Source organism: Eptatretus burgeri, chromosome 2 (genome assembly GCF_056783735.1).
Source record: "Eptatretus burgeri isolate ZD-2024b chromosome 2, Ebu_testis_v1, whole genome shotgun sequence".
NCBI lineage: Eukaryota > Metazoa > Chordata > Myxini > Myxiniformes > Myxinidae > Eptatretus > Eptatretus burgeri.
Genome location: NC_140962.1, coordinates 127,454,961 through 127,479,671, shown reverse-complemented (window position 1 = coordinate 127,479,671; position 24,711 = coordinate 127,454,961). Strand labels below are relative to the sequence as shown.

General features: G+C 46.4%; 1 protein-coding gene across 1 annotated transcript in view; it reads right to left on the bottom strand.

Annotated features, from left to right (window-relative positions):
- Positions 1–11,713: 11,713 nt before the first annotated feature.
- LOC147033050 (calcineurin-binding protein cabin-1-like) overlaps positions 11,714–24,711 on the bottom strand; it is a 35,297-nt gene continuing 22,299 nt past the window's right edge. The window contains exons 5-6 of the mRNA XM_085871167.1: positions 21,063–21,243; positions 11,714–11,851 (exon numbers count right to left, since the gene is read on the bottom strand). Coding sequence (XP_085727293.1) covers positions 11,835–11,851; positions 21,063–21,243 — 198 coding nt within the window. The 3' untranslated portion in view covers positions 11,714–11,834. The remainder of the gene's footprint in view (positions 11,852–21,062; positions 21,244–24,711) is intronic.

Sequence of the window (24,711 nt, the reverse complement as noted above, 5' to 3'; positions counted from 1 at the left end):
TATATATATATATATATATATATATATATATATATATATATATATATATATATATATATATATATATATATATATATATATATATACATACATACATACAGTGGGGAGAACAAGTATTTGATACACTGCCGATTTTGCAGGTTTTCCCACTAACAAAGCACGTAGAGGTCTGTAATTTTTATCATCGGTACACTTCAACTGTGAAAGACGGAATCTAAAACAAAAATCCTGAAAATCACATTGTATGATTTTAAAATAATTAATTTGCATTTTATCGCATGAAATAAGTATTTGATCACCTACCAACCAGTAAGAATTCCAGCTCTCACAGACCTGTTAGTTTTGTCTTCAAGCAGCCCTCCCATTCTCCACTCATTACCTGTATCAACTACACCTGTTTGAACTCGTTATCTGCATAAAAGACAGTTGTCCACATTCAATCAATCAGATTCCAACCTCTCCACAATGGGCAAGACCAGAGAGCTGTCGAAGGACATCAGGGACAAAATTGTAGACTTGCACAAGGCTGGGATGGGCGACAGGACAATCGGCAAGCAGCTTGGTGAGAAGGCAACAACTGTTGGACAATTATTAGAAAATGAAAGAAGTTCAAGAAAACAGTCAATCTCCCTCGGTCTGGGGCTCCATGCAAGATCTCACCTCGTGCAGCCTCAATAACGATGAGAAAGGTGAGGGATCAGCCCAGAACTACACGGCAGGACCTTTTCAATAACCTGAAGAGAGCTGGGACCATAGTATCAAAATAAACCATCAGTAACACACTACGCCGTCATGGATTAAAATCCTGCAGTGCACGCAAGGTCCGTCTGCTCAAGCCAGCGCATGTCCAGGCCTGTCTGAAGTTTGCCAATGACCATCTGGATGATCCAGAGGAGGAATGGGAGAAGGTCATGTGGTCTGATGAGACCAAAATAGAGCTTTTTGGTTTAAACTCCACTCGCCGTGTTTGGAGGAAGAAGAAGGATGAGTACAACCCCAAGAACACCATCCCAACCGTGAAGCATGGAGGTGGAAACATCATTATTTGGGGATGCTTTTCTGCAAAGGGGACAGGACGACTGCACCGTATTGAGGGGAGGATTGATGGGGCCATGTATCACGAGATCTTGGCCAACAACCTCCTTCCCTCAACAAGAGCATTTTCGATGGGGCGTGGCTGGGTCTTCCAGCATGACAACGACCCGAAAAACACAGCCAGGGCAACTAAGGAGTGGTTCCGTAAGAAGCATCTCAAGGTCCTGGAGTGGCCTCGCCAGTCGAAAGAGCTGAACCCAATAGAAAATCTTTGGAGGGAGCTGAAAGTCTGTGTTTCGCAGCGACAGCCCCGAAACATGAAGGATCTGGAGAAGATCTGTATGCAGGAGTGGGCCAAAATCCCTGCTGCAGTCTGTGCAAACCTGGTTAAGAACTACAGGAAAGGTCTGATCTCTAATTGCAAACAATGGTTTCTGGATCAAATATTAAATTCTGTTTGTCTGATGGATCAAATACTTATTTCATGCAATAAAATGCAAATTAATTATTTAAAAATAATACAATGTGATTTTCAAGATTTTTATTTTAGATTCAGTCTTTCACAGTTGAAGTGTACCTATAATAAAAAAAATTTACAGAACTCCACGTGCTTTGAAAGTGGGAAAACCTGCAAAATCGGCAGTGTATCAAATACTTGTTCTCCCCACTGTATATTGTTGCAGATCCAGGGTGGCGGGATTCTGACCCGGTCCCTGGCGCCACCCTCGCCACCACCGTCTCCGGGAGTCTATAACGCCGGCTGGCTCGGCACAGGCCTCGGGTCACACGTCTTCAATCGCGATACCAACGTAATCCTGTACCTTACCAGTTGGGGAGATAGAACCCCTGGTTACAGACTGTCTTTGTCAGTGACCGAGCGGAGTCTACCAGCTTGTAACAACTTTGGTTTTATATGCCAATCGAACGGATCGTTCGACACGATAAGAATTAATCCATAGCGGCAACTGCATACGAATTAACCAGATTTATTTGGGGAACATCAGGGATCACAACACAAGCAACAAACACTACAATGGTTATATGAACTATCTTTAACCCGTTCTTAACTCGGGGACGACGGAGTACAGGTTTCGAGGGGGTCCAGACTGAGATATGCCTTATACAACACGTGCAAACAAAAGACAGACAGACAAACAGCATGCACGCAGAACAAGACAGAGTACTTGGTGATCGCTCATGGACGAGAGGAAAGCGTCCAAAAAGCACGAATGTCTCTCGTAACAAACAACCGCGTGTCCACAGGTTCGAACTCCCGCTCGAACGTGCAGCGCGGCAAGAAAATGGCGGCGCAGCACTCCCGCTCGCTCAAAGCACCTCAGCGTATTCTGAGCACGTTCTCCTCAGCGCGTTCTGGCTCCGCGCAACGTCGACGATGTGAGACCGCCGATCTCTCTCCAGGGTTCAGCACACAAATTCCAGCTTGGCCTGTTCTCCAGACAAGGCCCAAGTTGAGGTCCGAGTTCCACAAGCGGATCGACAAACATGTCGCGCCGTTGGTGTCAGCAGGGACAGTCCGAAGGTCCGGCGTCTCCTCTCCGGCCTTCCCGCCTTGAAGCCCAACTCCCGCTTCGTCCTCTCAGTTCCTCTCTCGGTCGAATCACCGACGTGCCGGTTGGTTCAGCGTCTCTCCCGGCAGATGCAACACAGTGCCTCCTTCGTTCGCTCACTTCGAAGCGACTCCGAGCACGCCTCGAGAACCCAGCTATTCTTCACACACAGTACTCTTTCTCCCCTCAGCGAGTGCCGTTCTCCAAACTCAGAGCTCATTTTTCGGCGCTCGTCGCCTCCGAAAACCCAAGCACCCTCGAGACCGACGCTTGGCGAAACTCCAATACTGAACCTGTCCACGAGGTCCCTTTTTACGTTCGCTTCCAAACACAAGCACACTTCGAGCGCCACTATTTCCACACACCGATCTTTTTGTTCCCTTTTTATTTCCTTGCTTCTCTCGGCGACTCCCGACAAAAAGCTCCGCCCCCTCATGTCACTTCCTTTCCAGGCCACACCTCTCGCTCTAGGCCACTCCTCTCTCGTTCGTACAGGAGAGGAAGAAGAATCATCTCTCGTTACACCACCGTATGAACATAAAAACAGTCTCTTACACCTCTCGACACACACATATTGTCCCTTTACCAAACACCCTATCTAAACAGGCATTTGATGGGGGATCTGAGCTAATCCTATACTTTATAATCCCATTAAGGGCCATTTCCGTAAATATTTATTTATATATATATATATATATATATATATATATATATATATATATATATATATATATATATATATATATATATATATATATATATATATATATATATATATATATATATATATATATATATATATGCCTGGTGTTGGCTTAGTGGTTAGGGTGGCGGCTTGGTATCCCAGGGTCCTGAGTTCAAGCCCCGTTGGCTGCTGAATTAACACCAGGGGGTTGACTCAGCCTGTCATCCTTCCGAGGTCGGCGAAATGAGTGCCAGTGTACTGGTCCCGGTGTATGCCCCGGTTAGAATAGGTGTACCATATCCCTGTGTGTCGTAAGAGGTGACCAGGGTTGGCGTCAGGAAGGGCATCCGGCCATAAAAAAAAACATTGCCTCAAGAAAAAGCCAAACCCCTGCACAGCAGGGAAAAATAGCTGTAAAAACGGTCTTATATATATATATAATATATATATATATATATATATATATATATATATATATATATATATATATATATATAAATATATGATAAAAGATGAGCACACACAGGTCGAGATAGTGGGGGACAATGGGGGTGAACTGGGGGAATGTGTTGGGACCCGATACGAGCATCAGGATAGCCTCCTCCAGGAACAGAGGGAGACGCTATGCTCCCTTGAGGCAGATCGTGACGAGGTGAGTCCGGTCGAGCAGAACGGGGTAGAGGGGGTGCATGGTGTGAACAGGTGCACGCGGAGCTTGGGGGGTATAGAAACCCCGGGACCCCTTGTCGTGGCGCGATTCCCCGAGGTGATTGTCCCAGTGTGTGTGGTTACGAGTGTGTCAAAATGTGTGTTGAAACGTGCACATGGTGTGAGTGAAATGGTGGGAGTGAGTGAAATGGCATGCAAGAGTAAAATGGCGTGCGTGAGTGAAAAGGTGTGCATAGGAGAAGCACCGTGTGTGAGGGGAACCGCATGTGTGAGGGCGCGGTATGAAAGGGAAATGGCGGTTGGTATGCTGGAAAACGCAACCGCGTGTCCAAGTGTCATGGTGAGGTGGGGAAGCGTCATGGCACGCGGGAGTGCGTGTGTGGAATTGCGACAAAGACAGCGCCAGACGAGAGACAAGGGTCGTGTAGTGGCCGTAGCTATTTTGGTAACTGCGCCGGGTTCGCACAGCAGCGCGCGCGAGGTCCGTGCCGCTTCGCACGAGGCGACCAGGTGCGCGCCTACGCAAGTGAAATCTGGTCCGGAAACACCCTCGGTGGATATAAGCCAACCCCGTGGACAGACAGAAGTTAGGCTGGAAATTGCTGAATTTGGATCGGACGGGTTTTCCAGGTGAGCGTGTGTGTAGAGATCCGTATGACCTGCGCCACACGTTCTGTTCGCAGAGCGTGCAAAGCAGTTTCAATGATACGTTACGCATGCCCCGGCTTGCGCGACAAATCGCACGGTTTCGGAGTGAGAGTGACGTCATCGGGGATTACGCGGCGCGGGTTATGGGCAAGCAGAGCACGTGGGCTCGCGTGGGGAACCCCTCGAAATGCGAGGCTTGCTTTTGATGCACAGGGTGACGTCATGACTGCAGGCATGGTTGGAATCCGGCAGGAGGGAAATCCCTGCTGGATGTTACCGTCCGAGAGGAAGGGACGAGGAGCGCGAAGCTCAAACAGCTGCCATGACGTCATGGGAAAAGAGCGCAGGTTGTGAATTGCCACGCTGGTGCGCAAAGAAAAACAGAAAAAGCAAGCCTCGCTACTTCGGGTATACAGGATTCCCAGGCAAGGGGTAGGACGTAGGAAATCCCCTTGTTTGGGCCCAGGAAGAAATAGTTAGCAGGAAGGGTTAGTTTAGATAGACCGGCTTCATGGGGACATGGATTGTCCTCATGTGGCACGTGGAATGGATTAGTTAGTGAGAATGTTAGGTTAGATTTAGAATGGAAATGGATTTTGGAGACAGTGACAGACATTGAATGTATAGTGGGGACGTAGCTTAGCTACGTAGAGTTAAAAGGATGTGCTATAGAGTAAGGGATGACGAGGGAGCACGAGATAGTTAGGGAAATCTAGTTAGTAGAATGGCAGTGTGGAGTGTTGGAGTTATGGTGTACGAGGTGCAGTGGTGTACGAGGTGCAGACGCTGAACAGCGATCATGCATTTGGTCCACGTGCCGCTTCCACACCTCCCCACCATCAGTCCGCTCCATGCAATTTGCCGGGCCCAGTACCACAGAGACCACAGCCGACACCCATTTGGAGCCGTGGAAATAATCGCGCACCATTACCCGCTGTCCCACATCGAAACCGCACAGCAGCGTCGGACGCGACACCGTCCCACTCCCCGACCCTCCAGGTCGCAGCAAATCCAGTCTGAACCGCAATGCCCGTCCATAGAGACGAATGGCAGGCGAATCACCCGTGACAGGATGAATCGCGTTCCTGTAATGGAGCAAAAAGACATCGACCACTGTCTGCACAGGTGCAACACCCCCCCCCCCCCTTGCGCAAAGCCTGTTTCAACATCTTAACAAACGACTCAGCCTGCCCATTCGTCTCAGGATGATACGGTGCGGACCTGAGATGTCGAATACCATTTTGACGCATAAACTCATCAAATACACCTGCGATGAACTGCGGACCGTTATCAGAGACCAGGATCTCTGGTAATCCTTTATTAGCAAAGATCGTCCGCAGTTTCTCTACTGTAATGTTTGCTGATGTATGCTGCATTACAACAACTCCGGCCATTTAGAGAATGGATCGATCACAATCAAAAACATCTTGCCATTAACCGGCCCCACAAAATCTACATGGACCCTCTGCCAGACTCTGTCTGGGGTGGGCCATAGCCCCGAGGCTCGACGCGGGTTATCAGCATCTGTTTGACACGTGGCGCAACGCTTAACCAACTGCTCAATGTCTTTGTCCAACCCCGGCCACCACAACAAGCTACGAGCAAGACTCTTGGTCTTCACGACGCCAAGGTGACTGAAATGCAGTTCTTCCAAACACCGCTGCCTGAACTTCGGTGGAATCACCGTCCTCATTCCCCACATAACGCATCGTTGGACCAACGACAGCTCTGATGCACGCGACGTGAAAGGTTGAAATGCCGGTGTCGAAGGTAGATCGCTCCAATTCCCCGTAGAAATCGCCTGGACAACATGGGCGAGCACCGGATCACAAGCCGATTCCACCGCGACCTGTCTGGCCGTGATCGGCCCGCTTTAGACCTGGCCCAGCGCGAACACATCGACCCGGTCGGCTGACTCAGATGCAGCTGGATCCTCCGCACACGGCAAGCGTGAGAGACTGTCGCAGTTAGCATGCTTCTCGGTGCTTCGGAACTGAATATCATAATCGTAAGCAGCAAGAAACAGACACCACCGCTGTATTCGCGCGGCCGCTACCACCGGTACCCCACGTTCGGGTCTCAGGATGAATTGAAGCGGTTTGTGATCCGTCTGCAAAGTGAAATGCCGCCCCAGCTGGTATTGATGAAACCTCCGCACACCCCAGACGAGGCTGAGAGCCTCGCGCTCGATCTGGGCATATTCCCGCTCTGCTGCGGACAGGGTCCAGGATGCAAAACAAACAGGTCGCTCGGAACCATCGTCCATCCTGTGGGAGAGCACTGCCCCGATGCCATATGCAGAGCTGTCGCATGCCAATAAGAGCGGACGCGCAGGCTCGTAGTGCACGAGGACCGTATCCTCTGTGAGCAGCCACTTGACGCGGTCGAACGACGCCTAGTGTGCAGGCCCCCAAGCCCAGCGCTCGTAATTCCTGAGCAACCGTGTTAACGGCGCAAGTTGTGAGCTGAGCCTGCGCACGAACCTTTGGTAATACTGGGCCATACCAATGGACGAGCGCAGCTGCGTCTTGTCGCGAGGCGGTGGCATGTGTTGAATCGCCTCCACCTTCCGAGGACCTTTCAACAGTCCCTCTGGCGTGATGATGTGCCCGAGGTATTCCAAGCGCTGCTTGAAGAACGCGCACTTGTCCCTGTTCAAGCGCATGCCGCACGCTTCCAGCTTTGTCAGCACTTGGGCAATGTTCGCAAGGTGCTCGTCCGCCGTTTTCCCCGCAATGAGCACATCGTCCAGGCAGGTCTGAGCGGGCAGGCCAATGCAAACCTGATCCATGGCTTTCTGCCACAAAGCTGGGGCCGAAGCAATCCCAAAACAGAGTCGGGTATATCGATAGAGTCCTTGACACGTGTTGATTGTCAAAAGCTTGCTACTCCCGGGATCCATCGCCAGGTGAAAATACGCATCACGCAGGTTTAGCTTTGTGAAGTATTGACCCCGCCAATCGCGCATATATTTCATCGATTGATGGCAGTGGATATTGCTCCACGCTGAGCCCCAGGTTAACCGTGGATTTGAAGTCCCCGCACAATCGGACGTCTCCATTCCGTTTCAGCACCGTGACAACCGGGGTGGCCCAATCTGAGTACGACACCCGTTCGATCACTACACAGGCCTCCAGCCTATCCAGTTTACCCTTGACCTTGTCCCGCAGGGCATACGGCACCGATCGTGGTTCACAAAAATGAGGAACCACCCCCTCCTTCAGGAAGAGCTTTGCTTCCACACCCTTGAGTTTCCCAAGGTCGTCGCAAAACAAACCTTGATGTCTTTGAAGAATCTTCTCCAACTGATCCTCCCACCGGCTCGGCACGGGTTGCACAAGGTGAACTGCGGCTCAGTCTAGCCTGATGCGGGACAGCCAGTCTCGGCCGAGGAGAGACGGTCCCCTCCCCCGCATGACGTACAACGGAAGTGTGGCGACCTGGCCTTGGTACCACACAGACACGTCTGCCATCTCGACTGGCGTTATCTTCTCGCGGGTGTAGTAAACAGTGTGAGGTTTGACCTGATAAGCTTCAGACCGTTGAGTCTACGCGCAGTCTGTTCGCCGATGATCGACACAGCCGCTCCCATATCAACTTGAAACGTGATCGGCGTTTTGTTCACTTCGATTTCCACAGTCATCGTGCGCGCCGCCGCCGGGCCAATTGAAAACAGGCCCATCAATGGCCGCCGGTTCCGCCCCGGGTCACCTCGCACATCGCCGTCCATGACCTTAACGGTGGCCGGCGCCCCACGGCACACACGCTTCAGATGACCCACCTTGTGACAATTTAAACACATGGTGCCTTTATACGGGCACGCACGGCGCAGGTGTCGACCTCCGCATCCCAAACACGTCCGCGGGGTCACCTCGCCACACGTGCGGCGACGTCCGACCCGCACCGAAGGTCATGCGTGCGTCCCGGGGTACTCGCGACCCCGCGTGGCCGGTGATGGCCCGAACATCTCCGCGAGTCTGCTCGATCGCTGTAGCCGTGCTGACCGCCGAGTCGAATGTAATGGCTTCACCCTTCAGCCGTCGAACCGCCAAAACCATCTTCGCATCTTGTAAACCAGCAATACAACGATCTCTGAGCCGAGCTGGACGCTCCTCCGCCGTGAACTTGCAGGCCACGGAAGAATGCTTAATCCGCGCCACGAAATCAGCGACGTGCTCCTCTGCACCTTTTGAGAGGCGATCGAACTGGTATCAAGCGAGCTGTAATGACTTCTCCGGCGCCATGTGTGCTTTCATCTTCTCCACAACGTCCCGAAACGACAGCGCGTCATCACGGGGCTTGTCCGGCACCACCAAATCACTCAGTAGCCGATAATGCTCCGCCGAAAGTGAAGCGAGCAAGATCGACTTCTGTTTGCTCTCGTCGACCACATCATTCGCGTGGAAATAGCATCCCAATTGCTCCGAAAACAATTCAAAGTCGTCTCTGACGAAAACGGGCACATGTCCGTTTTCAACCATCCTTGTCAGCCAACTATGGTGTACGAGGTGCAGTGGGACACGAGAAGCAAGAGTGTTAGCATCAACTCCGCTTTATTGCACATCCGGATGTACATTCCTGCCACCCCTAGCGGGCGAGTCATGATATACGAAAACCCAATCACGTGATACAGCACAGGAGTGAGTTGAAAAATTGAAAGGAAACATGTTGAGTGAGTATGGGACAGCAGGCCTGAGTGTGTATGGAGTGAATGTGGTATGCATGGTGCGGAGTGATTGGGGGGAGGAGTGATTCCCACCCAACGGACCCCGGGGTCATAGTCTAGAAGCCAAAATCTGTAGCTAGCCTAGAAAATAGGTTCGCTGCTGATTTCATGTTAGAATGGTGCAACTGGTGTTTTTGAAGAGTCTAGGCATGACCAAGTCTAGTTCCACTTGTTGCCAAGTCTGCATCTGAATATTATGGCCGCCATGACAGTAATCAAAATGGCCGCCATCAGATTTAGTCTTTTTCTTACTGCAAATTGTACTAGCCAGAAATTTGTCATGATTGTGAAATACTATGTAATCTGACACGAGGAACACTATTTTGTGCTTTATTTTTGTACTGGATCACAACTTTTCACATAATTGACAACTTAAAGACGAAATTGAAAATGCACATACGAGCAACAAATGTGAAAAAGAAAACGTTTAGCACTATTGATGGAGATGGGTTTACAGTCAGTCAAAGGTTATTTCAACAGCTGTCAGATTCTTTCTAACACAAAATTACGTTGCTTTGCAGAAGAGAAAAGTGTTGTGAGAACACCCAAGTACAATTTTCAGAGCTATTGATCGGCTTGTACACTGAACGGGTTCCTACAAAGGACTTTGCATCCACATGCTTTCGTGCAAGGCAGTCCATTCCGTGTACATTTGCACCGTCGAGTTGAGCATGACCCACGGCATTTGCATGTCGTCAGTTCTACACAGTAAGCAGTAATAGGCTGTGCAGTCATGAGTCGCGGCTGAAATGTCTCGTTGCCATCTTTGACGACCTGTTCCCACCCACAGTTCTCAGGTGCAGGTAGATGTGGTTCAGATTCCAAGGCGCTTGTCATTTCAGGAGGGGCACTGAGAACTTTGGAGCGGCCAGGTTTAATCTGAATGTCCATCACTGGCTCTTGTTCTCCCTTGCGTCTGAGGGCCACGCACTGACTTGCATGAAAAGTGCCAGACCAGGTCAGCGTCTCCTCAATTATGTCAATGTTGTCATTAGAATATCTAAAATATCCTGTGGTAGTTGGGATGTTGAGAAAGTTCCTTGGGATCATGACATTTCCATTATCTCGGAAGCATTGTATAACATCATTGGCAATTGCTGTGTCAATGCACCTCACTGTATCGTACCCAACTGTGTGTGCAGCTGCATGAAAAAGATTGACAAGCTCTTTTGAGCGTGTAGCCTGGTGAAGAGCAAGGCCAAGGCCCAGGTGTTTGGGGGTCGGTTTTTTGCCTCCTGAAGCCACATGAATAATGTCTTGGCAGATGCTCAGAACCTTGTTCTTGGTATCTGTCTCATCCGCTTCTTCATTGTCCATCTTGTCAGTGCTGTCACCACCACAAAGAAGCTTTACAAGCATGTACAGGGTTTCAGGTACAATTCGCTCTGCATTTTCTGTGTTCAGTCCACCGATAATGCTATGCCCTGGAGAGTGTTTTACGTCACTGTAAATCTTTATGCCCACTCTGAAGATCCAGCTAAGGATTTCGTTCTCATGATGAGGCAGACTGCACTGGGCCAATTCATCTTCTTCAGAACTTTCACCTTCTTCAGATAAATCATTCACGGCGGTTCTCATGGCAAACTTTGTCACAGTTGAGGACGCAACTATGAGGGGTTTTGTGACATCCAATGGCTGCACGAATGTCACCTTGTCACTACCAAAGTGAACCTCTACTTTCTGCTTGAAACTGTAGCTTTTGTAGGCTCCAGCCTCAATTCCAAAATCATTCAATAACAGCATGCTGTAGTGTTCCCAGATGTTTTTCAGGGTAAACACATGTCCCTTCTGCAGCTCTTTCTCAAGCTGGTTCATCACATTTCTGAAACAGATGCTTTCAGGAGACTGGTTTTTCTTTCCACTCTCCTTTTTATACTTTCTGCGAAAAGAAACATAACACTTGAGGTGATATTTACCTTCAGCTGCCATCAAGTCTGAAACACCTGCAAACCTGTGACACATGGTGGGGTCAAATTGGGCCAAACTAAGCATCCTGGATGATGTGTGATCAAATTCAACATTTGTCAGGACACCAGCTTTTCCAGGAATGTCAGTCTGGCAGAAAGCGCATTTTGACCAATCCATAGCGCTGTGCGCGGATCTTAGTGACTTTGGGACATGGTATTTCTCTGAGGAACCTGATGTTGTGGGTATCTCTTCTGCGTAAGTCACAGATTGTGGCTGAATCCTTGACTTCAGTCTGTCTATTTTTGTGCGTGAGTAAAGTCACTATAGCAGAATTTGTGCCATTGAATCTTTTCGACGTGCTCCGGTACAGAATATTTTCTGATTCTTGAGAATGAGTCAACATATTTAGCGTCATTATATTTCTCTCTTTCTTTGCAACATTCAGCTACAGTTTTCACACCAACGATTGTAGTCTTTCGAAGTGGTGTTGACTTGCTAGTTTTTGAACTGTCCTGGCAAATAAAGCATTTATTCCAGTCTACATGCTCTTCTTCTTCTCGATCCCTTGAACCCCCTGTGAGAAATCTTGCGGCTTTCATTTTTCAGTTAGTCCTGGGTGACAGAAAAACACACAGTTATGTAGTTTAGGTTCATTTTATAGCAAAGTTGTAAAATTCATTGATTGTGGTTTGTATAATCAGACATTCTAATTCGAGCCTGAACATTTCTTTAAAAATAATATAGTGAAAAACAAGTCATTATTTTTAGAAAATGGATGGAGCAATGTTTTTTTCTATACTCCCATCAGCTCAGGCATGCTCAAAAACATGGAAATCGACCCTAATTTTGTAATTTCATGTCAATTTGCGGCTGAAATATGACGAAAAGTGTATTTAATGGCGACCATTTTGTAAACTGTCATGGCGGCCATACTATCCATATCCAGAGTTGGCAACAAGTTGATTCACGTTTCTGTGTGTCTGGACAGTCAATTTACACCTGTTGCACTATTCTAACACGGAATCAGCAGGGTCGTACACTATTCTGCATTGGGCCTCCTGACTATCAGAGTAAAGTCAGTTAGTGGGTTAGACAAATTTTCAAAACGGAGGTCGTTCTGCTGTTGGTGCGAGTGGAGGCCTGAAAACCGTTTGGAGGGGTGCAGGAGTCCTGTTGACGGGCTGGGAGCGTGGCTGCGAATGGTGAGCATCACTTAGTGGGCACCCCGGGCACCGGACGAGTCAGCCCCGGTAGGCCAAGGGCCCAAGAGGGGCCGGGATAGTGTAGTGGGCACGGGTGGGCCCGCATGAAGCGGGACCCGTAGCGCCAATGGCCACGTGGGCAGTGTCGTGGGCACGGGCACCCGGGGAGAAGGGGCCCGTGGCGCCAGCCTGCCATGTGAGCATCGAGGGGGAGTAGCCGTGGAGGGTACTCCCAAATCTTTGGGAGCTGGTAGGCTCGGAGGCAGCCTGAGGGCCCAGGGTACCATGGTTAGAGATTCGGCAAAGGGTAGTTCATGCCAAATGAGCCACGCTGCCCAGCCACGAAACCGTGCAAGGGCACGAAAGAAAAATTTGAGGGCAAGGCCCAAATTTGTAAGGACACCAACACAGGCGATGGGAATCTTGGTTGGTATAACCAATAGTTTGACAGGCGCTTTTGGAAAGCCCCGGGGTAGTTTAAGGATTAATAAATGTTAGGGTAGATAGGGAAATGTACCCCTTCGCACTATCCATCCCTTCGCTCTCGGTAGGCCGCTGGACTCACCATGGTGAAAGATCGCTGAGATCTGAGGGAGGCCATTCTGAGGCTTCATTGGGCCACAAGACAGGATGCTAGTTTCTTCCCTATCCATCCAAACATGGAACGTAGGGGTTGGGAGTAGGCTAGGTGACATGATAGGTCAGCCGGACAAGGACGATAAAGGGGTTTGGTGAGACGATTTATAAAGGAAAAATAAAAAGGAAAAAAATAAAATAAACCAATGTCACCCGCAGGGTGACCCGTATCTTTCCAAAAGGTGACCACGTGTGACTTCTTTAAGGTCACACTGAGCTGAACAGAGCTGCTATCAACCAGGAGCGACTCCTTGAGGAATATCTGCCTACGAGAGATTCCGATGAGAATCGTTCTGCAGAGTAACCATGAAAAATATGCTTTTGCCTCATAACGTCACCAAATGACGTCATAATGTCTCAAGCTTGACATATCTAGAAAGCACTCATCGAGGTGTTCAATTTGAGGTTTGGAGGCGCTAACCATGAAGGTCAAGGCCAATCGCCACAAAAAATTAATCAGCTGAGCGCCAGACCATGAACTATATTCCCATGAAGTTTTAAGACGATCCAATCAAAATTACTCAAAAAATAAGGGTTTCGTCGACTCCCCTGATTTGCGACAAAGTGACCTTGACCTTTGACCTTGACCTTCAAAATTTTGTGCCCTGAAAGGGACCTCTATAGGCCTCTGATATGCGAAGTTACAAAAATTTCCAATGATAACTGTGCTCTGCAGAATTTTTTATACGTGATTTCAGACAAACAAACAAAAATAAAAAAATATATAAAAAAACATACAAGCTGACTAACATATCTTGCAAAAACTTCGTTTTGGCAAGATAATAAAATAAAAAATAATATGGGGCTAAATTTGGTTTTGTTGTGCAAATTAAGGGAGTGGGTATGGACAGAGACAGGCAAAGGCGATAGGTTGGGGGGAGACTGTAGGCTCGGTCCGAGCCCGCCTTCGGAGCAGCCGGGACCACCGCACTCCCTCCCAGAACGAGAGAGGCCGCCCAGCTTCACATGCCGGCCTGTTTGTGCCGCAGCAGCCTGTTCCGGCCTTGCCATGCCTTGTCTGCCTGCCTCTGCTCTGACCCCATGCCTGCTACCCATATTTACGTTTGCCCCTGTGTCCATCCATCACCATATGCGCAAGTTGCGGGGACTGCCCTGCAGGCAGCCCCGTCATCCATTGTGTTTTGCTTGTGTCCATGTTCATCCAGTTAATCTCAGGGAGCTAGGGACTGCATTGGGCAGCCGGCTACCTCCCTGTACTTGTGTTTACTGCTCATCTGCATTCATTTCATGAGCCAGAGATGCAGCCTGGCTCCCTGCTTCATAAATGGCCTGTGGGATGGCGCCGAGCCGCCAGGTTAGGGTGAGTTGCCTTCAGCACCTGAAGAATAACGAACAAAAAGGAAGAACGTACCAGAAGGAGGCCGGTTTGAACACGGGCCCCGAAGACGTCTTGCCTTCAAGCTGCTGAGCACTCACCCAGATGAATAACTGTTGACATTTGCTATGCGTTTTTTTCCCACAGATTCCATCAGTCCTGGGCCATGGTTTTGTGTAAAATTATAAGGTTAAGGTAAAAGCTGTAAATACATGGAAGCTCACCTGCATGTTTGTCGTAGTGCCGGCAATTGAAGATAAGTCGTCTGAATGAGTGAGTTTGTTTAGTTAGTTATGCAGCCTATAGGTTATTTATTTTTGGGACACGGATACACAAAATGTCGCACTCAGGGATCCGAAGGTAAAACGTATTAGGGGAGAACTTACACATGAAGGCACACAAAAATTTGACGACTCGGGACGAGTCTGTAAAAAGGGGAGGGGGTAGTGTTGCGGTTTCGCAAATTCACAAAACACCATTCAGGTTCCCCGAAGATCAGTTATTTCGATAAGTAAGTGTTTCAGCTTAAAATCCCCACCGATGTGTAAAGGGATTTATTCGTGTGCCAGCCTGCGAAGCTTTGAGGTAGCCGTTATTCTTTCTCTGTCTTTATTTTAACAAACATCGCAACACCATCATCTCCAACGAACATCGCAACGCCATCATCTCCAACAAACATCGCAACGCCATTATCTCCGACAAACATCACAATGCCCTCATCTCCTACATACATCGCAACGCCATAATCTCCTACAAAAACTCCTCACCATATATGTGTGTGTGTATATATATATATATATATATATATATATATATATATATATATATATATATATATATATATATATATATATATATATATATATATATATATATATATATATATATATATATATATATATATATATATATCAACAATTCCCCATCCCCCCCTCCCCTCCATCCGCGCTGAGATAGTGCCGGTGGCCCCGTTCATTCCCCACCATAACCGTGGTGCCGACCAAACCGTGCTTGCGCGGAGCACGCCGGAGAGGGCTCACCGACCACGCCAGGGGCATGGAGTCGGGGCGCAGCTGCGCTGATATTGCGGCTTGCCCGCCATGGCGTCACGAGGACGCGGGTAAGACCTTTTCGGTCTCGTGGACCTGGCCGCTCCTCCGGGTTCCGCGCACATTTGGTCCACGGATCCCATCCACCGCCCTGCCTATGGGGAGGTCTCTCCTGTTTATTTTGAATGAATGATGTGGCGCCGAGTCCCGACAAGTATAATTGTTTAAGTGTTGTAAATAATTATAGTCGGTAGTAGTGCTTTTGCTTTTGTTGCATTTTGCTATTGCTGCACATTGCATTACTGCCTTACCTGCGTGTGTTGTGTGTGTCAAATAAAGTGCTTGCTTGTTGAACTGTTTCCCGTTCCGTTGCGTCCTTTACTTTGTTTGAAAGTTCCATCTTGCATCACGTAAGGGATTTGTAGTGGGTTGAAACACCCGATAAGTAATCTGAACCATCGAGGTCGACGATAACTCCGCTCGGTTATCCCTGCAGCACGGAACGAGCCGCTTAAGCGGTTCGTGTCCAAAGTCGACCTGCAGCGAGGTACGATCGCCCGGTCGACCACTCGCGCAGGTACTTAGGTAGGTCGAATTTGGCGAGCAACTCTATCCTGTGCGGGTGGGCAATTGGCACGATCTTGGTGAGGTTAAACCCCCACCCGTGACTGGCTCCTGGCGGTAGTTCCAGGAGGGTCACGACTGAATTGTCCGTTCCGGTGGGCGACGCGTCGCAATTCGAGTTACGTGTCCGATCGCACGCCGGACGGGCCAGAATTCGTAACAATATATATATATATATATATATATATATATATATATATATATATATATATATATATATATATATATATATATATATATATATCCTTCTTCTTCTTCTTCTTTCGGCTGCTCCCGTTAGGGGTCGCCACAGCTGATCACCCGTATGATCCGCATAGTGATTTGGCACATGTTTTACGCCGGATGCCCTTCCTGACGCAACCCTGGTTGCCTCTTACGACACAGGGATATGGTACACCTATTGTAACTGGGGTATACACCGGCCTAGTACACTGGTACTCATTTCGCCGACCTCGGAAGGATGACAGGCTGAGTCAACCCCCTGGTGTATTAATTCAGTGGCCCAACGGGGCTTGAACTCAGGACCTTTTGGATCCCAAGCCGCTCCCCTAACCACTGTGCCAACACCAGGCATATATATATATATATATACATATATATATATATATATATATATATATATATATATATATATATATATATATATATATATATACATATACATATATATACACATATATATATATACACACACATATATATATATATATACACATACATATATATCTATTATAATACCAAGCTTGCACACTAAAAACTCGGCTCGCCGTCACACGATCCTTATGAAATTGCCGTGGCACTTAGCGGACATGCCGACAACGTCTTGGAAGTCTTGGCGTTCCATCGTACCACTTGCATTTTGCACAATGCGTATTTTTGTCATTCCCCGTGTGCGGTCTCTTGTCTGCTACCAGCTATGTTATACTGCTATCCCGTGCATGTGCACGGGTATCGCTAGTGTATATATATATATATATATATATATATATATATATATATATATATATATATATATATATATATATATATATATATATATAGTTACGAATCTGAAAGTCATTGCACACAGACAGCAGTCCCTATAGCTCAGTTATTTCGATAAGTATGCGTTTATAGTCAGGGTCCCGTTCCTTCTGTCGAATGGGAATTTTGTGTGTGCTAAGAGTTATTTTTTCGTTAGGTTTTTACAACAACAACAACTACTACTACTACATCCACTACAACAACGCCACCACCCCGCACTCGACCGGTCGCCATTGCCGACGTGTTTTTGGCTGAAGGCGTGGGCGGAGCCTCCATCGCCTCACATCGAGGCTCCGTCCCAAGGAAGGACATGGACCGTTTCCTCCAGCTAATGAGCGAAGGGCGAGCATGACACGCACGCCCCAGCCAATCGGGAGGTGACCACGAGTCTTCCGACAACCCCTCGTCCAATCAGGATGCGAGTGGGAGGAGAAGAGACCCCTCCCACCTCAGAAGGGTAGAGTGCTTGTCTGGACCAGTGTTGGGCAGACAAGAGTGTGTTCTGCAGGATTGTGGCGATTGCGGTCTGCGGTCTTGGTGGTGAGTACGGCTTGGTTTGGGTCGTGGATTCGAGTCCCACCGTGGTGGTTTGCGTTGGAGCGCTCGAGCTGGGATCCCCGTTCCCGTCACGGACTCCGAGCTCCACAAGTGCGGGTCCGGTGAAACCGCACGAGGTGGGGAGGTACCCGAATCGGCCGCTGCCCTCAGCTCGCCTTCCCTCCAAGCTGAAAGGCCAAAATAAAGACCCGACGGGGTGCAGTTCGTGTGTGTGTGTGTGTGTGTGTGCGTGCGTGTGTTTGTGTGTGGCACCAGTCTGATAAGTAGAATTGTTAAGTGCCTTGTACATTGTGAATTACATTTCTTATTCGTGATAATATAACTCTGCTCTGTGTCTCCCTCCCCATTAATGTAAAATAAAACCCCTGTTAAATGTTCCAGTTCATTGTTCGTGCTTTCCTTCATTGGCCAAGAAAGGTGCGTATTGAGAAATAGTAAAGCCGTTCGTGCCGTAAATTGTTCATTTGGCGCGGCTTTAGTAACTTCCGCTCGGTTACGCTGGATCCGAGTCGGTGATAGTGACTCAATTCGGACAAAGTTGGCCGAGGGTGTGGTTTTCCCGGTAGTTGGACGGCGTGAGTACTTAGGTAAATTGGAATTCGACAAGTGGACCCCACCTCACACCGTCAAAATATTGGCGACCACGGTCCTCTAAGTGACCCGTGACCTTTCGGAGTTGTCTGAGAGTCACGACCTAAATTCTGGGTGTTTGGTGGCAGACGACTCTACTGCTCCCCCTGGTGGTCGTTTATCGCCACCGAACCCCGGTCCACAACAATACGTCATATACATATCATATACATACATATATTACTTCTTTTCTTTTTTTCTTTGAATAACAGAAACTGTGAATTTCATTTTTGCATGCTTTTAACAAATTTATGAAGGAAATCCCTCAAGCATTGACATTATGGGACAAAGGTGAGTTTCTCATTCATAGAAAGCAAAATCATCGTTATAGCAAAAACAATCTAACATTGTTAGATTTTAGAAACATTATTAGAAATAAATTGTTCCAACATTGTTAGAAACACCACACGAATAAGAGTTCAAATAAATCTTTGAAGGTCCAATTAAATTAAAATATTGTTATGTTTGTGCGGTAGATGGAGGAACTTCATTGAAAAGATAAGATTGTATGGAGTAGCATGGTCCGTAGACATGTTGGAGACATTTTGATGGAAATCAAGTAGGGAAACCGAGTTTAAGAATTACGTGTCACCACACGGGGTGTAGTGCTTTGTTAAATTAGGTATGGTTTAATGATAATTTCTCCCAGTAAGTGATTTCCCCCTGTGACCTTTTCCTATATTTTTACATTTTAAGACCAGCGATTTAAAGGCATCACATCCTTAAAGTCTGTGTGGAGGCGCCTAAAATAGCAATTTAGCTTTACCTCACGTTCCGTTTTTATTATTACACTTTGAATTATTCCCATTGTAAATATTTGATTTATTTTCATTAAACCCCCGTATTTAAGTTGCTTGTGTTGTCTATTTGTCGAGGGTTCGAATATAAACCCGTGTGCCTCCATCCTCGCCGCCCTCCCACCCCACACACGCCATTAATCTCTAAGTCCCACCGTGGTGGCATTCACGGTCGGTTAGCGACCCTCTGCGTCACGGAATTAATTATCCGTGTGCGACGGCCTGCAATTCCGGGGAGACTGGTGGGAACCCAAAATAGCTTCCCCCTGGTGGTCCTCTTTCCACCTAATAAATGGAAAGTTACATTACCCCCGTCCCGCAACAATATTTTATAATATATATATATATATATATATATATAATATATATTTAATAAAAAATATATAACGTGTTATATATATATATATATATACGTATATAAGGCGGCCACGTGTTCACCTCCAAAGGAGAAAACCGTTTGGCGATCTGTTCAGGCTGTTGTTAACCGCCCTATCCACGACAATTGGGTTGGGGTAATTAATTTAACCCTCAAAACATGACATGACATAATATATATATATATATATATATATATATATATATATATATATATATATATATATATATATATATATATATATATATATATAAACATTTAAAACGTAACACTTAATCAAAAACATATTCTGGGTCTACTTTCTCTTCTCGACAATGAAGTATGATAGATGAAAGGATCGAAGACCAACAAACAGAAAATGTGATTTAATTGACTGTGGTGAGTGATCATCATTGGAAGATTGTAGTAATTTTAAACAACAAAAACAAACACTACACGAATAAGAGTTCAAATAAATTTACAAATCCCATTTTGCATATTTCATCAAAATATACATGTAAAATAAATAATAAATGGAAAGTTACATTGTAGCTTTCACAAAGGAAGAGGCCACTTGCTGGTATTTTGCAGAAATTCATCTCAAAGAAAACACTCCACTATATGTCAACAATTGTGATTTGAAAATACACAACTCCCCCCCCTCCCCCTCCATAAGATACACAACTCCAACTCTTCTTTCTACTTCCTCCACCCCCCCAACCCCCAATCCCCTTTAAAAAAAAAAACATTAATACAATGCCACCCACCTCAAGTATAAATCTTCAAATTGATGGAACACACATCAGCATTTTGACCGAATAAGATATGTACTCCCAGTTTTAAAGTTGATCAAAGTTAGTAATCTTCATGACCCTATTGATCCTCCCCAAGCCCACCTCTTCCTGAGTTTCCAATTTTTCCTTCTACTTCTACGATTCAGAGTTTGCAGCTGTATCCATCTTGTTCACCGCTTATGTCCTCCCCTTGCTCTCATTCTTTCCCATGTCCCTCATCCCTCAAAGTCTCTGTCTATTATGTCCCTAAATTTGTGCCTTTGGTTGCTTTTCCCCCCTCTCTACCTACTGGTCTGTTACATTCTGCATTCTAGCTCCTCCATGAGCCAAGACTCCAAACAAACAAACAAAAAATGTTGAAGAGCATTCAAATGGCATAAACATCTAGCATTACTTTGAACATGAGCAAGCCAAAAAAATAATAATAATTAATGATTTAATTAATCACCACCATGAACCAACCAACCATATCACTTCACAAATTGGCAGGCAAAGCTATTACATGATGAGTACATAACAAAAACTGCATGTCCTCTAATTCGCATTGCTCAATCAAAAAATTAGTTTGGCTTATTAATGTTCACATCGAAACCCCTGGTTGATGAGCAGGAAACCCAGGTTCAAATCCCATGTGTTTGTCCATTGTCAACCAATTTCCTTGTAATAATTTATGTTATATTAAAATACAAATATGTTTACAAATCTCTGTCTTACATGCCATTCATGTACTTGCCCCTCTCTAAACCTGATCAATTTTTTTTAAATAAATAAAACAACAAGTATAAACTCGCCCCATCAAGCCCAATAAAATGTACTTACTGGTGTGGTCACCTAGTGCGTAGAGAACAGTCATAAGGCCATTCAGACATGGCCAGTGGCCAGGGTTTCGCTCAAGGCCCTGAAGCCATCCATAGCGTGCAAGAGGTAATAGGGAAAGGCTGCATGCCACCGATGCCAGCCGCTGCCATAGGCTCACATCAGAGCCGTCCAGCTGTACTGCCTACAAATCATAGTGTTTGGGTGGGTAGAGGGGTGACAAGGTAAGACAAAGGAATGGGAAAGGCAGAATGGAGGAAAAAAAATAACATGACTGATTATGGTGTTCATACTATCAAAGGTGGCAAAGATAATGATGACAATGACAGGAACAATGCTCAGATGCGATGACAATGACGGGAGCAATGGAAAACCACCGTTATTCAGGCACATGACAGGAGGTGTTGGATACATGACACCATTATTAGCCCCCTTTGGACATAGTCCGAACCGGGGGCTTATGGATTTGGTCTTTATTTGCGCGTCTTTGCGTGCATGTGTACGTCTGCAACCATATTTCGGACATGTAAGGACCGTTGTATGTGTAATTGGCACAAAGACAACAAATGATGGTATACATATTCATTTTTTCATATTGTTTTGTGAAGCGATCAAAGATGGCCAAATGGCAGCCATTTTAGTTGTAAAAACACCAAATGTTAAACACGTCCTCAACCATTTCTCGGACATGATTTTACCGATCTTGTTCAAACTTGGCAATCAGATAAAGAATGATGGCTTAGTTACGTAAGCACATCATTTATTTTTGAGATCAGATTAAAGATGGCTGACTGGTGGCCATTTTGTTACTTAAATGTGTCCCCAACGATTTCTCCAACATGCATGATCCGGTTTTGTTCAAACTTGGCACAAACACAGTACATGATGGCAAACACATGCATCTCACTTGACTTTGCGATGTTATCAAAGATGGCCAACTGTTAGACTGGTTGCCATTTTAATTGAACATAAATATGGGCTCGCCCTATAACTCCGTACAACAAAATTACAAAAACAATGGGGGATATCACATTGCATGTATTTTTACTTGTTTGACTTGTTTTTAGTTTATAATTGGTTTGGCCTCAGGCGAAGCTGTAAATGTAATAGTTGGCTGCATTGATTCTTGATTTTTTGAGAAAATGTTTGGGGTGGTGGGGAGATGCGATTAATATAGCAGTTTCACAAAATGTAAGGTAAACATACAATGTGCAAATCAAACAGACAAATGGTAGTGACACAAACCCAAAAGCCCCATTGGTGGATGGCAAACTGCTTAATACCAATATTTAACTTACACTAGCAGAGCCTATATGTCACTTCGCTGACGGACCAATTAGTCGTCCTGTTTGGCAAATTTACCCATGCATCGAGTGCTTTAACCCCTGCCCCCACTCCCCCTCCCGTTCGTCCTAATGTACCTTCCTGGTGGAAATGTTTCACACATGATGACTGATGACAGGCTTTGACAAGCCCATTCATTGTTGGGGGGAGTGGGGGGAGAAAGGCAGGAGGAGACATTTACCAGTGTGAAGAAAGGGCATCAACCTCAGCATTGCCCAGGTTTAAAAAAAAAAAAATTAAGATATTGTAATACCTTATGCCACCACCAGGTGGTGCTGTGTGGTACACATTTACATAGATAATTTCTGTTCCCCCTCCCCCCCTCCACACCCATGCGTGGGGCGACATTGCCTATGTTACCGCACACAATGTTGTATTTGTACCCGAGTTTGTAAATTAAAAGATGTTGCCATGCACCGATTTTGCAGGTTTTCCCACTTACAAAGCACGGAGAGATGTGAAATTTTTTATCATAGGTACACTTCAACTGTGAAAGACGGAATCAAAAACAAAAATCCTGAAAATCACATTGCATGATTTTTAAATAATTAATTTGCATTCTATTGCATGGAATAAGTATTTGATCACCCACCAACAAGTAAGAATTCTGGCTCTCACAGACCTGCTGGTTTTGTCTTTAAGAAGCCCTCCCATTCTGCACTCATTATCTGTATTAACTGCACCTGTTTGAACTCGTTATTTGCATAAAAGACAGCTGTCCACACTCAATCAATCAGACTCCAACCTCTCCACAATGGGCAAGACGAGAGAGCTGTCTAAGGACATCAGGGACAAAATTGTAGACTTGCACAAGGCTGGGATGGGTTACAGGACAATAGGCAAGCAGCTTGGTGGGAAGGCAACAACTGTTGACGCAATTATTAGAAAATGGAAGAAGTTCAAGATAACAGTCAATCTCCCTCGGTCTGGGGCTCCATGCAAGATCTCACCTCGTGGAGCCTCAATGATCATGAGAAAGGTGAGGGATCAGCCCAGAACCACACGGCAGGACCTGGTCAATGACTTGAAGAGAGCTGGGACCACAGTATCAAAGAAAATCATAAGTAACACACGACGCCGTCATGGATTAAAATCCTGCAGCGCACGCAAGGTCCCTCTGCTCAAGCCAGCGCATGCCCAGGCCCGTCTGAAGTTTGCCAATGACCATCTGGATGATCCAGAGAAGGAATGGGAGAAGGCCATGTGGTCTGATGAGACCAAAATGGAGCTTATTGGTTTAAACTCCACTCACCGTGTTTGGAGGAAGAAGAAGCATGAGTACAACCCCAAGAACACCATCCCAACCGTGAAGCATGGAGGTGGAAACATCATTCTTCGGGGATGCTTTTCTGCAAAGGGGACAGGATGACTGCACCGTATTGAGGGGAGGATGGATGGGGCCATGCATCGCGAGATCTTGGCCAACAACCTCCTTCCCTCAACAAGAGCATTGAAGATGGGGCGTGGCTGGGTCTTCCAGCATGACAACGATCCGAAACACACACCCAGGGCAACTAAGGAGTGGCTCCGTAAGAAGCATCTCAAGGTCCTGGAGTGGCCGAGCCAGTCTCCAGACCTGAACCCAAAAGAAAATCTTTGAAGGGAGCTGAAAGTCTGTGTTGCCCAGCGACAGCCCCGAAACCTGAAGGATCTGGAGAAGATCTGTATGGAGGAGTGGGCAAATCCTTGCTGCAGTCTGTGCAAACCTGGTTAAGAACTTCAGGAAACGTCTGATCTCTGTAATTGCAAACAAAGGTTTCTGTACCAAATATTAAGCTCTGTTTTTTTGATGCATCAAATACTTATTTCATGCAATAAAATGCAAATTAATTATTTTAAAATCATGCAATGTGATTTTCAGGATTTTTGTTTTAGATTCCATCTTTCACAGTTGAAGTGTACCTATGATAAAAATTACAGACCTCTACGTGCTTTGTAAGTGGGAAAACCTGCAAAATCGGCAGTGTATCAAATACGTGTTCTCCCCACTGTATATGTATGTATGTATGTATGTATGTATGTATGTATGTATGTATGTATGTATGTATGTATGTATGTATGTATGTATGTATGTATGTATGTATGTATGTATGTATATATATATATATATATATATATATTTTTTTTTTTTTTTACGAATGATCGCCCGCCGGCGTGCGAACGACCGTGTTTAACCGAATCGTGGCCCACCGAACGTGCAATTCAGTCGCGACTTTCCGGAACAACGCCGAAATCCAGTCACGGGTGTGCTCCAAGCACACCACAACCTTGTCCGCACTCTACCTGCGCGATACAGGGTCCGATCGCC